At 41.3% G+C, this 13,822-nt stretch overlaps 4 protein-coding genes across 5 annotated transcripts; 1 reads left to right on the forward strand and 3 right to left on the reverse strand.

Annotated features, from left to right (window-relative positions):
- Positions 1-279: 279 nt before the first annotated feature.
- On the reverse strand, positions 280-1,373 carry LOC119563043 (chymotrypsin-2-like). Its single transcript, XM_037876248.1, has 3 exons — positions 1,213-1,373; positions 715-1,077; positions 280-652 (listed from the first exon to the last, which is right to left on the reverse strand). Exons 1-3 carry the CDS (start codon positions 1,357-1,359, stop codon positions 350-352), a joined length of 813 nt encoding a protein of 270 aa, XP_037732176.1. The 5' UTR covers positions 1,360-1,373; the 3' UTR covers positions 280-349.
- Positions 1,374-1,504: 131 nt separating this feature from the next.
- On the reverse strand, positions 1,505-4,306 carry LOC119563042 (serine/threonine-protein kinase ULK3). The gene is made up of 7 exons (XM_037876246.1): positions 4,121-4,306; positions 3,889-4,037; positions 3,188-3,412; positions 2,387-3,123; positions 2,147-2,331; positions 2,003-2,089; positions 1,505-1,630 (listed from the first exon to the last, which is right to left on the reverse strand). The coding sequence occupies exons 1-7, from the start codon at positions 4,205-4,207 to the stop codon at positions 1,532-1,534; spliced, it is 1,569 nt and encodes a 522-aa protein (XP_037732174.1). The 5' UTR covers positions 4,208-4,306; the 3' UTR covers positions 1,505-1,531.
- A 902-nt stretch (positions 4,307-5,208) lies between these two features.
- On the reverse strand, positions 5,209-5,955 carry LOC119551595. The gene is made up of 2 exons (XM_037860999.1): positions 5,698-5,955; positions 5,209-5,639 (listed from the first exon to the last, which is right to left on the reverse strand). Exons 1-2 carry the CDS (start codon positions 5,837-5,839, stop codon positions 5,209-5,211), a joined length of 573 nt encoding a protein of 190 aa, XP_037716927.1. The 5' UTR covers positions 5,840-5,955.
- A 585-nt stretch (positions 5,956-6,540) lies between these two features.
- Positions 6,541-8,633, forward strand: LOC119563242. 2 transcript variants are annotated; one of them, XM_037876547.1, is made up of 7 exons: positions 6,541-6,611; positions 6,855-6,995; positions 7,057-7,195; positions 7,257-7,386; positions 7,539-7,633; positions 7,870-8,106; positions 8,167-8,633. In XM_037876547.1, exons 2-7 carry the CDS (start codon positions 6,922-6,924, stop codon positions 8,266-8,268), a joined length of 777 nt encoding a protein of 258 aa, XP_037732475.1. In that variant the 5' UTR covers positions 6,541-6,611; positions 6,855-6,921; the 3' UTR covers positions 8,269-8,633. The 2 variants fall into 2 exon arrangements, with proteins under 2 accessions (XP_037732475.1, XP_037732476.1); XM_037876548.1 differs by having other exon boundaries at positions 6,574-6,611; positions 6,858-6,995.
- Positions 8,634-13,822: the final 5,189 nt, after the last annotated feature.

Raw genomic sequence — 13,822 nt, forward strand, 5'->3', positions numbered from 1 at the left:
TATATTAATAGAAAGGATTCAAGTCAGCTTTTAAATATATTAAAAACTATTGAAATTTCGCAACCATAAAACAATTTTGCAAAATCGGTACGTTTTTTTGCATAAAAAAAGTATAGGAAATTTTAAGGCACACAATTTTTAACTCTCAATAATTTCAATTATTATAATTTAAAAAAATAAGATATTAAAAACATGGCCAAATTGTATGATCCAGCTAATATGAAAAGCGGCAAATCCCAGCCTAAACTTGACTCCAATAAATGGTTAAAAAATCAGCACTTTAATCGTCATATCAGTTTGATTTATTGCAGGCATAAGCCTTTCAGTATTGACACAGATTATGGAATGACTATGCCAATATGATTTGGCTGCTTCTGATCCAGTCGACGTACTGGCTAACCTTGCAGTAGACACCCGGATAGGGAGCCACGGTGCAGGGCTTGATGCTCCAGGACACGATGCCCACCTGCTGGCCATTGTAGATCAGAGGACCACCGGAATCCCCACTGCACTGACCCTTGCCGCCCTCGTCTACGCCACCACAGATGTGATATCTGGGATCTGTGGAGCCCTCATGACGTGCAGTGCACTCCTCATCGGAGTAGATCTTCAGGCCCACCTCCTGCAGGGTGTTCTGTATATAGCCGCCAGTCTGAAGAGATTTTAAGTTAGAATAAGTTAATTGTACAATATGTCTAATTCAATAACACCCACCTCATTAAGACCCCAGCCGACGAGCACTCCCTCGCCACCGGCATCCGTTTGAGGTGTGGCATAGGCAAGATCCGGCAATTGAACGGGGGCCACAGTAACGCCATCGAACTCGAAGGGCTCCTCCACCATCAGCAAAGAAATATCGTTGGCATAGTTGTTGTAGGGATTGTAGTCTGCGTGCTGGATGATTTTCTTAACGCCCACTACATTGGGACCGCTGGCACTGATCGTGGTCACTCCGTATTGTACCGACAGGTCTGAGGCCTTGCGGCCAGCAGTACAATGGGCAGCGGTCATCACAAACTGCTTGGAAATAATGGAGCCGCCACAAGAATGAGAGCCAGTAGAACCACGCATCGAAATCTAAGGGATAGTACATTATAGATTAGTATTAAGTTGTAGGAAGTCAGAATTTCCAACCGAAAATTCTTTTTCAATCCCTCGGTGATGTACATTTTCTACTTTCCAAAAATATATCAACAATTTTCTTTAACTTACCACGTAGGGATATTTCTCCACGCTGGAATCCGTGCCATTTACCACACGTCCCAATGGAGGAGCAGCCTGGGAAAGACCCACGATGGCCAGGAGGGCGATTACCGCCAGGCAATGATCTTTCATCGACGACATTTTTTGGCTAAACATGCGCTCTGATCGTCTAACGGCCACTTTTATAAGTTTCCTGACATTGCCATTACCCATTGATTACGATAATTTACGGCCATTGATAGTCCGAGATTATACCTGCACGATTACTAGAGAGCGCAACTATCGCGTTATCTCCGCCAATATCAAAAGGCTAGTGGTTCGGTTATCTTTAAACCATTTTAATCAAATTAAGCACAATGAACAGAATGAAATACAAAAGCGGTGGTCTTGACCAGCCCGGGAATGTGATGGTTCTCATTGAAGTGCGCTTAAAATAAAAAATCCAAAAGGTTTAAAACTTAACAACGGTTTACAGCCGCAAACAAACAGTGGGTTAGTTTACAAGTAGGAAGGCCATCGGTGTTAGGACATACATAACAGATACAAATTCGAATAGGTTTTGGGGGGAGGCGGTACAAATAGCGTTCATGGTTCTGCTGTACATAGAAAGCGAATCTAGTAAAGACATTTGTATATCTGTGTATATGTATATAAGATCAATAGAAGGCTACGTGACTAAGCGATGCTCCTTGAACATCGGCCTACAAAAATACTCTAACAAATGCGCACCAGGCGCCGGAAATTGCTCATCGAATTCAAATCTATATTCTGTTGACTACTGTATGCTGCAGCTGCGTACCGTGGACAGCTTCTGCTCCTCCTCGTCCATGTGTTTGGCGCTCAAAATGCTCTTGATGCTCTCCGCCTCCTTCATCCAGAATTCCAGCTGAAAAATAGGAAATTATATGAATACTTGTTGGGATGAAGTGATCCTCAAGCTAACCTGTTGCAGCAACAGATTACGACGCTCGCCCTTCGGTTCATTATTCACAAACGGCACTAGAATGCCCAGCGCTGAGGTATACGACTCCAAGGCCGCGTCCAGCTTGCGCTCGTAAAGATATAGCTCGCCTTTCCGTCCGATTTCCAGGCCAGTCTTCAGGGACGGACTCGAGTTCGAAAGGGCAACTAAAGGGGAGAATGTTATAATCCTAATAGAAGTTTTTAAGTTCGGGAACCGTACATAGCTGCTTATAACGGGCATCTGGTTCCAGCATCTCTGCAACCCGCGAGCTGCTGGGCTGCGCTTCGGTAGCCTGAACAGCTGGAGAAGGCTCTGTGGTTGGATTAGCAGTGGCAGATGAGCCCGCCTGTCGTTGCCTTTCGGCCAACATCCGGTACTCGTCTTCGATTATGCAATTCTTGATCTCCTCGGCCCGCTTGGTGTACGACAAGGCACGATTGCGCAATGCCAGCCGCTTGGTGGCGTCCGCCTCCTCGGTTATCAATGGTACAAAATATTGCAGAGCACTGCAGTACAAATAGTAAGCCTCTTTGTAGTTGCGCTTCTCATCGTACGAGCACGCCTGGGTGACCAGATCAATGGCCTTCTGCAGGGTGTGCTCCGTGGGAAACGTCTTGAGATCGAGGAAGGGATGCGCAAAGAAGTCGGCGAACGAAATGCGTGCCGTGGGCTCGTGAGCCAAAAGGCGGCGCAGGAGGTCGTGGCACTCGTTGCTGATGCGAGCGTTTGGTGGCAGTGTTATGGCCTCGGCCCTCCTGATCCGCAGCAACAGCTCCTCAATGGTTCGCGAACTGTACGGCGCCTTGCCGAACAGACATTCGTACAGGATCACCCCGATGCTCCAGAGATCCGCCTTGGCATCGTACTGATGCTTGCGCACTATCTCCGGGGCCATGTAGAGGGGCGAACCCTTCAGCTGCTGATTGATTTCGCCCAGCTTCAGGTGCTGAGCAAACCTATAAGATATAATAAGCTGTTAATATAGGGTATGTATATCGAAGGACTTTCAGTGGTAGCTACCCAAAGTCTGCCACCTTCAGGGACACATTGTTGGCTCCCCGGGTGAGCAGCAGGTTCTGTGGCTTGAGGTCAAAGTGGGACACATCGTTGGCCCGCATGTACTGTACAGCGGCCGCCAACTGTCGCAAGAAGTAGCGACACGTGCTCTCCGGCAAAGCCTTCTTGGTTCGTATAAAAGCGGATAGATTGCCGGCATTGCAGTACTCCAACACGATGTAAATATTTCTGGAAAGGAATGGTACATGTTAATAATAATGTCTACAGAATATATAGCTCTTATAAAACAATTAAAATGGAATAAGAAACATTTAAGATTTAATAGATAAAACAACATGAAAACTTTTTAAACTCATTTACAATTTGAGATTTAACATAATCATACATCAATTAATACTTCTTTTAAAGCCTTTTTAAAGACCATGGTCTACTCTATATAAGATCAATACATCTGTATGACAGCTGCTATAAGGATGCTACACTATATTTAACACATGAAATAAGCTAGACTCTTTGAAAAGAAGAGCATTTAAACTTATTGAATTCCAAAAATGAATACCATGATACCATCATTAGGTATATGGCCAGTTATTAGGACTGTGAGTAAACTCTGACCCAAAATACTATTATCCTATACTAATATATCCTATGTATCCTGCTGAAAGGATGATTCAACGGCTTAGTATATAAAAACCATGTTTTACTTGTCATCCCAGAAAAAGTCCTGTAGAGTCACAATGTACTTGTGCTTGAGTTCCCTCAGGAGGCGTATCTCGGTGATTAGGTTTTCCCGCGAGGTTTGCGACAGCGTCGACATTTCCACGTACTTGATGGCGTGATAAGTGCGCTGTTTCTGAAAAGTTAAAACGTAGATATTGGAATTACAACCATGGTGGCGGATGCAGATATGCAATGTGTATGTAACTGGTGCCCCACTTTGTGCCGCGCTTTGTAGACGGTGGCATAGCTGCCCGCTCCGAGTTTTTCGAGGATTTCGAAGTCCGTGATCCGCGGCAGTGACATCTTGGGCCGGTCATTTAGTTCTGAGGGTAAATATTTTTAAATGTTTATGTTTTCCATCGGTCCAATGTTTTGGCCTCCTCTGCTCACACACACGCAAAAAACCATGGCGTTAGAGATGGTAGGTGGTCTTGGGTGACCATGATCCAAGTACGGCGTACGGCCACATTCCACGTACCGATGGTATTGGCAGACCGAGCACATCTCAATATCTATCGATAACTATCTATTGAATTTAAATTTAGAACCGCACAAATTTGTCAGATAAAACTTTAATTATAATCTTGGGGAATAAACGATTTAATTTCTGAATTGTCGAAAATTCAACAAAAAACAAGAAAGAACGCTATAGTCGAGTACCTCGACTATCAGATGCCCGTTACTCAGCTAAAGGGACAAAACAAAGCGAGATTGAAATGCGCCACCTACCGACTGTAGACAGATTTAAGCGTTATGGGCGTTAGAGTGGGCGTGGCAAATTTTTTGGATCAATCGATAGCTATTAACGAGACCAATACATTTCAGTTAAAATTTTGTATCTAGCATGAAAATTGTAGGCGCCACAGGCTTGGTCGGTTTGTGGGCGTTAGAGTGGGCGAGGCACTCTGCTGAAACAAACTTGCGCTGCGCAGGAAACTCAGGAACCTGCATGCCTAATCCCAGTAATGTAGCTCTTATAGTTTCCGAGATCTCAGCGTTCATACGGACAGACGGGCATGGCTAGATCGACTCGGCTAGTGATCCTGATCAAGAATATATATACTTTATGGGGTCGGAAACGCTTCCTTCTGCCTGTTACATACTTTCCGACGAATCTAGTATATCCCTTTACTGTACGATTAACGGGTATAATAAGGTTGTCTCATAGTCGATTCATTCTTGGTAATACTTTTACTCCATATATTCAAGAATTAGTTATACCTATGTATGTATAATTCCTCAGTAACAACCATGAGATGACAAAACTTACTTTCGATTAGCTAATAAACAGCTAGAGATATTTATTAAATTTTTGGCATTTTGGCGCACGAGGGAGTGCGTTGTTTTGGAGGACCAGCTCCGGAAGTAGTTGGAGTAAAAGGAGGCACCACCGGTTTTGATGGCGTTGCTCGGATATTCGGCTTCGGTTTGGCCTGCTCAGCGCCCTTGGTCTTCAGATCGGCCTTCTTGCCCATCTGATCATCGCGCCAGGTGGGCTGCATTGGTCCCTTGCTCGAAACCGCCTGCGGGATCGCCTTAGGGCGCCTCCCCTGCTGGTCGGTCTGCTCCGGCTGCGCCATTTTCTTTTCCAGATTCTCGGTACTCGCCTTCGGGTTCCTTTCCAGCGGGACGTTCCGCTCCGGCTCCGCCATCTTCAGATCGTCCACACTCACGTTGGAACGGTTGGCCATCGTGGCAAAGCGTTGGGCCTCCACCAGTTTGTCCCTAGCCAAAGCTAAAAAAAAATCACTCAAATTTTTTGCCTTTCAATCTTTGCAAAATTGCCAACTCACTGTAAGCCAGGTCCAGGATGACTCCACGTGCCGACGGTTCCGCCTCCAACCCAAGGTCCTTGAGCAGCTTGTTAACGAACGCAAGATCGGCAGGTAGATCCAAATTGCGCTCGGGCATCTTGTAATTGGTTTTTTTCGACATCGTTAAATGGAATATGTTCTCCAAGTGCCTTCGGAATATATTGACAAGTGCTTTCAAATGTCATGACAGTTTGCCAAGGCCCACTTGATTGGCTAAAATCGTTTCAGGGTTGCAGGTTGGTTAACGGGAACGGGATATGCCCAAGAAAGTGCAGTAAAATCAAATCGTTCACAGCTAAAAGAAGCACATTGTTCTTGAATAAAAAACTGATTAGATTAAGCTGCCAGTTTGGTAGCAGTGTGCTAGTCCTAAGAATAAAATTTCCAAAAAAATCCGGACAGACCGACATGGCTAGATCGACTCGGCTAGTGATCCTGATCAAGAATTTATATAATTTATGGGGTCGGAAACGCTTCTTTCTGCCTGCTGATTAAAGCTCAACAATTCAGCAATTCAAAGGAATATCTAATTGAAATATAAGAAACTTATTCTGCTGCCAATCAATCTTTTTAGCTATCCCGCTGAAATGGTTTTCAAATTTATTTCTTCACTTTTTTTTAATTTAATCAGCTTTTAGTTGCCACAATTTATGTCTTAGATAAACTTATAATAACAGTTCGTTTTATTGATTAATTACTAAAAAAATATTAAAACAAGTGAGTCCTAAGATATTTTAAATTTGCGCGCCAACTGTCTAATCGAACTGGTTCGTGGAACTAGTTTATGTTATCGATTTGCTGGCTTTTGCTTGCAGCCCTGAAATTACTAAGCCCTGATTCGTGTGTTTTGTTTTTGATGCGTTGCGAGGTGATTAATTTTTCGTTTTTTAGAGGTAAATAAATGCATAGGCCCTTAGTAAAGGAATTTGTGAATACTTCAAAGACATTGGAATGACCCAACAAAGAGAGTTTTCAAAAAAACTCTCGTGAAGAGTGATTAAATCGTGTCTAAAGATTTCGAAAATGTTAAGCCTTGCTTGACACACCCAAAATACACAATTAAGCAAACACGCCCTGCTCAATAAATGAAATATTTAAGATTGCTACTAATGTAAGATATATTTTAAATATTTTAGTAGCTGCCTAAAGGATTGCTAAAGGACACCCCTTTTTTTGTACACGTGACTTGACTTCAAAGGCTTCATGATGAATTACGGCAGGAAAACGCCCTCCACATATCGGTCCAATCCGTCGGTTTATTCCCACGCCACGGGAAGGTTAGTCCATCTATATAGTCTTTTTAGTTATGGAACCAAGCTAACAAGTATATCCCCTCAGATCCTCGACGAATTTGCACTCCAAGATGTCCCGATCCACGCGATCCGTGCGGATTCCCTGGTACCAACGACCGCTGCTCAAAAACAACCAGTATATCGACATACAGAAGGGTGCCATGCTCATCGGACTGTTTGCCATTGTAGGATCTGAAAATCCTTATAGAGAAGGTTTATTATTATAACACAATACCCCCCTTTCAGTTCCTATCACTCTTCACCATTGCCACGAGTATTTTCGACATCTATTGCTATGCTATGGCCGCGCCAGGATCCACACATTATGGTTACTATATCATATCCTATGAGTTCGTCTATGTGGGCAACAAACATGGTAAGGTTTTTAAATGGGAAAACCATTAGTTTTGTCTATTAGCTAATGAGTTCTAACATTGCCTTTGCACTATAAGTGATCTTAGTGTATAATCCAATTGGTAATCCTCCCATTCTATAATAACTACTTAAATTATCTTGTTTTTCTTGCAGTTCGCAACATGCTGATCGTCTTTGCATTATTCTCGCTTGTCCTGGCGCTGATAAACTTTGTGACCAGCGTCCTTCTCTGCGTGGCCCTGCGCAAGGTAAGTTTGGGTCTGGGATCTGGGATTCCACAGCTATAAGCATGCAATTCATTTACATTTCTCGTTGCCCGAAAGCATAAAAAACTGGGAGCACAGAAACGCTTACTGAGCAAAAGGGTAACAAAAGCATCCTGCACAATCATAACCAAGAAATTAGCACCGAAAACCCATTGATTGGCAAAAGTCCTCTAGTGAAAACCCATGTTAATCTGAGATTTTATGTAATCCCACTTTAGGAATATGAAAGGAAAGTAATGCCCTGGCTGTGGACCTTTGCCGTTTTCACCGTTTGGCGGGCTTTGGCCCTGATCTTCTTCGCCATTGTCAACGATCTGTACTTTGCCTACAATGTGATTATGGTGCTCCTGTGGTCTGTCTTCTGTGTGTTGTGCATCTATGGCTGGGCTGTGGTGTACTCTCTGTTCCTGGAACTGGTGGATCTGACCAAACTGGAGGATCTGGCCCATTTACGCGTATGTTTTTAAACCAATCAAACTAAAATTGTGACTATAAAATTTTATTTATCTTTTCAGATGGGCACAATGGCTTCGCTGCACGCCTCTACCGCCAATTCACTGGCTGGATCGCGGCCAACCACTCCTCATAGCACCGTGTCCACCATGCCCGTGGGCTAAACCAAGTATTTCCCACCCATCAAAGGGGCTCACAACGAAATTGCACAATCTAGACCGTCCGAAAGCAGCACAAGACAAGCCCCATGCTTCGCACTCAAATATTTCTTAAACTATATTGTACATTCCATCCACCAGTTCAGTGCCTTAGAGATGCGCCTCTCGAATACCACAAATTTTATACACGAATCTGCGTAATTAGCTGTAAGTCATGTTCCGTCCAAATGCATACGTTTTTTTTGTATACTGTTGAAGAATCTCTGCCTTTATGTGTGTCAGCATATCGTGTTTTTTACATATACAAACCGAATTGTAGCTATGTATCTAAAATATTAAGCGACAAGCAATATACAAAATACAAAACTGAATATATGAGTCTAATGACACCGCTTCTGGGACCATTTTCCGGTCGTAAACCAAAACGCCCACCATTCGACAGCCGTTCATCTCGCCTCGTCTGCGTCAAGCGGGAAAATGTTCTTAGAATATTTTAAATATTACATCTATATAAGGAATCTTAAATGAAAGCCTGAGGTAACTTGTGGTTAAAAATAATTTAGTTGAAAATACAAAACTCAGTTGAACAGATTTTTTAGTTCAATATCTTTCTTACAAAGAATTTTGTTATTATTTAAAAATTAATATCTACTTTTTTAAATTCTACATTGAGGACATTAAGTAAATTTTTGTAATATTTTGTGCTTTGGACTTAAAGTTTGAAAAGGGTTCAATCATATAATAATACTTCAGCACTTCAAGTTCGATTTCAGGACGGTGGGTATTTTTCTCATGAAAAACATCGAAAAGGGGATCCCGAAACGCATCTGGAATTTCCTGGCCCAGCCAATATTCCCCATCAATCTTTGGAATACAATTGCCGGACTTGTTTGCAGCGTTCAAAGTCAGTGCTCTGGTCATTAACACCCGAAATTATTAGCCCCACACCGCAAAGTGGGGCATTTCAAGTACACACAAGCACAAACATTCGCCGTGGGATGTGCGGAGGCCAAACAAAGTTCAATCAACTGTTTTTGTTAATCATTCCTTGGATGACGACAACTCCATGCGATTTCGTTGTGCTTGAGAGGAGGAAGGTACATAGATGTTTCTATTTGCTGGTGGTGAGAAAACCGGAGCTCCTTTCCCACCCTTTCCCCAGAACATTTTCCTATCTCGAATATTTTCTCGTTCTCTAAGAGCGTTCTGGTTTCCTCGTCCAAGTGGGGTAATTTGAACAATTGCGTTTGGAATTCAGCTGGAAAACAAACTACGTCATCGAGAGGCGATTCTTTGTGGTCTCTGTGTTGTCTTCTTGTCAGCGCTGTTATTTTATATTTATCATCAAATATTTTTTTTAAGGAAGAACATTGTTTTTTATTGTTTCAGGGGTTGTAAAAATTGGTTACCCCTTTAATAACAAAAAATCTCATGATTGAATTTGAAAATACTTGAAAGAAACTAATTTTGATGGGAGTATTTTTACATTGACAATAGAACAACTTTATAATATATTAATTTAGTTATAACTTTCCCTTTTGTTCAATATTTCTAGCTGTATCTTTTCTTTTGTATCTCATCTCTGAATTTCGTTGTTCCTGTTGTTGGTAGAACGCAATTTGTTGCATGCGCCATCGCCTTATCCAGCCAACAACAGCAACAACAACCCCCTATAAGCCAGGCCAACAATAACAAAGCATGGAAAAAGGGGTGGGGTTGGGTGGTGTGGGCTGGTATAGGGGAAGCAGTTAGCAACGTTTCATTGTTTACTGCAGTTTTCGATTTGCTTTGCTACGCATTAAATGTCAGCAAATTGCGTTGTCTTCAAAGTCCTGTGTTCTCTCACTTTTTCCGGACTTATACTAAGAATTTTATGAGATATTTTACACTGCATATTAAGTTAGTATCATGTTTATGCGTCGTTTTTATGAATTCATGTATTCGCAAAAATCGGTTTATGAGGTGCTAGCATTTGAATTATGTACATATATCACTTATTAAAATAAAATATACTTTTGTTCACGCGACTTATACTACGTAATTTCAAGAATTCTTGAGTATGAGAAATCAAGGGTTTTTCAGATTGATTTTTATTGAAAGGTTTATAAATCATGAAATATATTAATTGTGCAAATTTTGACTGAAATTGATCTTGAATTGTTTTCGCATAAACACAGCAAATTAGTCTCCCCTCTCTTTCTCACTCTCTCCCCAATTCGCCATCACTCACACAGCTGTTGGATTGATCTCGAGAACTGTAAATGCACCTGTCTCGCTCCCCAGCAGGTTGAATGCACCAAAGCGAAATGGGATAAGCGAAGGCGTGAAAGAGAGGGAATAATAGGGGGGCGAACTGTGTGCCAAAAATACACGAAGCTTGGCTGCTCCCTCTATCTATCAGCTTAGAAGTGTGTGTAAGTGTGTGCTCAGCTCGTTGTCCTTTTTCTGCTCTTCTTCTTTTCGCCCGTCAATGCACTTCTTCTTCTACAACCTTGTGCATGTGCCCACATGTTTACATGAGTGCAACTGTGTGTAGCAAACATATTCACCCTCTATTTGTAGCTCCCAGTGTAACCGAATAATTATAGACACTGATAAAAAAATCCTTCAGTTTTTAAGTGAACTTTAAGAAGTCTTTAAAAACACCCTCTTTTAAGAACTAAAAAAAAAATGCCTACATATGTACAACATAAGAAAATGTCAAAAACAAAAAACCATATAAATTATTATTCAAAAAAACACATTTGTACTCCTTTTTATCACAAGGGGCCCAATGTGGCCTAATCTCCAACCACTCCTACCTAACCTAACTTAACCTATATAATACAAAAATAGAATGTACAGTATACATATTTTAAAAAATAGTTTATTGAACTTTTAAAGGTCAGGTATGTATAAAAAAGTAAACTCTAAAGATAAAATCAAAGTTTGTGTACCATTTCTCAGCATAAAAGTACATACATATGTATTTATGTACATATGTACTTATACTTATAACACAATATTAAGACTCGACCAATAACCTTGTCGCCAGATTTTGCTACTGTGTGATCCCCAAAACAGGGCGCTAAATAAGATAAGCACACAGAGTTCCGAACAGATTGGAGGTCTAACGAATTTCTATATTGCTCGCTGAGGGCAGACAGTGAACATTTGTAAGGCGCACCTTGTTATCAATCACCTCTTTTACGCATTGTTTGGAGCCCCTTTGTGCCTCCGTCTCGGTTTCTCTCTCAACTGCGTCGTTTTAATTCCAAGCGATATCGCTTGGGATGGGGGTCTATGGTCTATGTTATGGGGTATATGTACGCTATAAGGCTTGTGGGCTAAAAACTGATGGTAAACAAACTGCAATGGCCAAACGAAATGCGTTTCTGTGGCCGTACTTTCGGATTCACCACGGCCTGTTATAGACGCCCCCAACTCTGTTATCTCCGCCTGCAGGGCGATATTTTCATTTTCCACCTCACGCGGTTGTTATTGCTGAAAACAGGAAATAATTTTCGTTTTCTATAGAAAACACTGCTGCTGCCCGTCGCTGTTGCGTGTCTGATATTTTATTTTTAACGCTCAGCGAGTTTATACTACGTATGAGTATTGTGTAGTATTGGCTTGCTTTTAAGTTTGCTTTTTTACGTCTCGCATAATTTTGGAGCTTTTCTGCTTGCAACCTTGCCTTTAAGTTTACAAAGTTCGTTAACATTAGCGTATTTTTACTGTCTGCCCATTTAATTTTTTGTTATTTATCTAAGCGACAAGGTTGGTGCAGAACCAATTTCGTAGGCAGGCGCGACCTTTGATAGCTGAAATATTTATCGAGAAACTTCACAAACTGGTATCTGCGGATCGTAAATGATATTTTATATATTATTTATATAAACATGACCTCTAATTAAGCGAATTCTTAGCCCCACTCAGGCTTTTCATTTTGCTTTAGCATTTGCCTTGCGAGTGATCGCAAAAAAACATTTAGATCTAGTGAAAACTTGGTCGAATTAGGGTGTACCCTGTAATTTATTCAAAATGAGTTTAAGCTACTATTACTATTTTTCATTAACTTAAGTTAAGTTAAGTGCTCTGCTAAAATAAAGTGTTCTATAAAGATACTACTTTAAGTGTTGTAAAACTTCTTATTGAGCACTGCATTCCTAAAGAAACTATTCAACACTTGACATTTACAAGGTGACATACCATAGCTGATAATTTTCACAATAAGACCAACACTAAATTAGTCAACGAATGTTTTTGAAAATAATTATTAAATTGGACAAAGTGCACCCCAAAACGGATATTCTCGCGGTAAGGGTGATGGGAAAACCAAATTGCAGGCCTGTTAAACTGCGGGGGAAACTCACCACGGCCAGTCAACAGCCATTTCACAATATGGCACTGTTATTAAAGAGATTACAATTGGGGAAGACAAAGCAATTGCCATTCGCTGACGATTTCAACATTAATACTTTTGTCCCCCGTCGGGTGAACGCATAGAAATTGATATTAAAAAAGATGTTTTTAAAAAGTGCGCAGTTTGCATTGATGACGCAGCAGCAGCGCAGTTTCGCTCTCTCGCGCTGTTAACCCACTGTTGCTCTCTTCTGGCTGGCCAACAATATGGCGTCGTCGAAATTGTGTCGTTGCCCAATTTAAAGTCATACGAAAACCATAAAGATTATTAAAAGCGCATTTGAAGGCTTTCCGAAACGCCCAGTAAGCGCAAATAGTTTTGATTTTCTGCCAAGGGACTCGATTTTATTTAATTTCTCTCTATCGCTGCATGGGTCTTTTGTCTTGTCTCTGCTCTCCTTCTTATTCCCCTCTACACCGTCTTATTGTGTGTGCACTTTGCACTGTTTCTTCTTTTTTTGTTAACGGTGCGCTGTTATGTTAACATAGTAGTGGTGTTTTTCGTTGGAAGTACGCATTTTCGACCATCTTTGCTCGGTTCACATTTAATTTATTTCCTACTTGGCATCTCTCCGTGGACTGGCGATTTCTTTTTAGCCTGTCATCCTCTTCCCCTCCCACCTCTCATCCACCACACCAGCCAACTGCTGGTCGGCTCTCTCTCTGCGTTAACAGCGCTCGTGTCGATTGGGGATGGCCGCGTGAGCTGGGTTTTGGTCGTGTCACGATAGAGATATAATAGGTAGGGAGATATGAAAATATTGTATTCATTTTTTGCTTCTTTCCTTGATACTTACAAATCTAAATTGATGGGCGTTGACCATTAGTAAAGCATTTCTTTGAACTTTATGTATAATTTAAGTTAATATGGAATAGAATATTATAAAACACTTAGTTATCTAAAAACATATTGTTTTTAATTTGTCACTTAAAGCTAATCATCTTGAATCATGACCTTTTGTTGTTCCTAACCTATTTTTCTTTTATAAACAAAATGGCCCTAGACCTAATCTAAAACTAAAGAAAAAGTGTATTTATACAAAGAAAATAATTAATTAACAATTAACTTTCCCATATTGAGTCCCTAACTCATATTACTTTCCAAGCGACAAAGTTCAACTCGCCGACTCACGCTACGCTGCCACCGCTAGATTCC

Source organism: Drosophila subpulchrella, chromosome 3R, assembly GCF_014743375.2.
Source record: "Drosophila subpulchrella strain 33 F10 #4 breed RU33 chromosome 3R, RU_Dsub_v1.1 Primary Assembly, whole genome shotgun sequence".
NCBI lineage: Eukaryota > Metazoa > Arthropoda > Insecta > Diptera > Drosophilidae > Drosophila > Drosophila subpulchrella.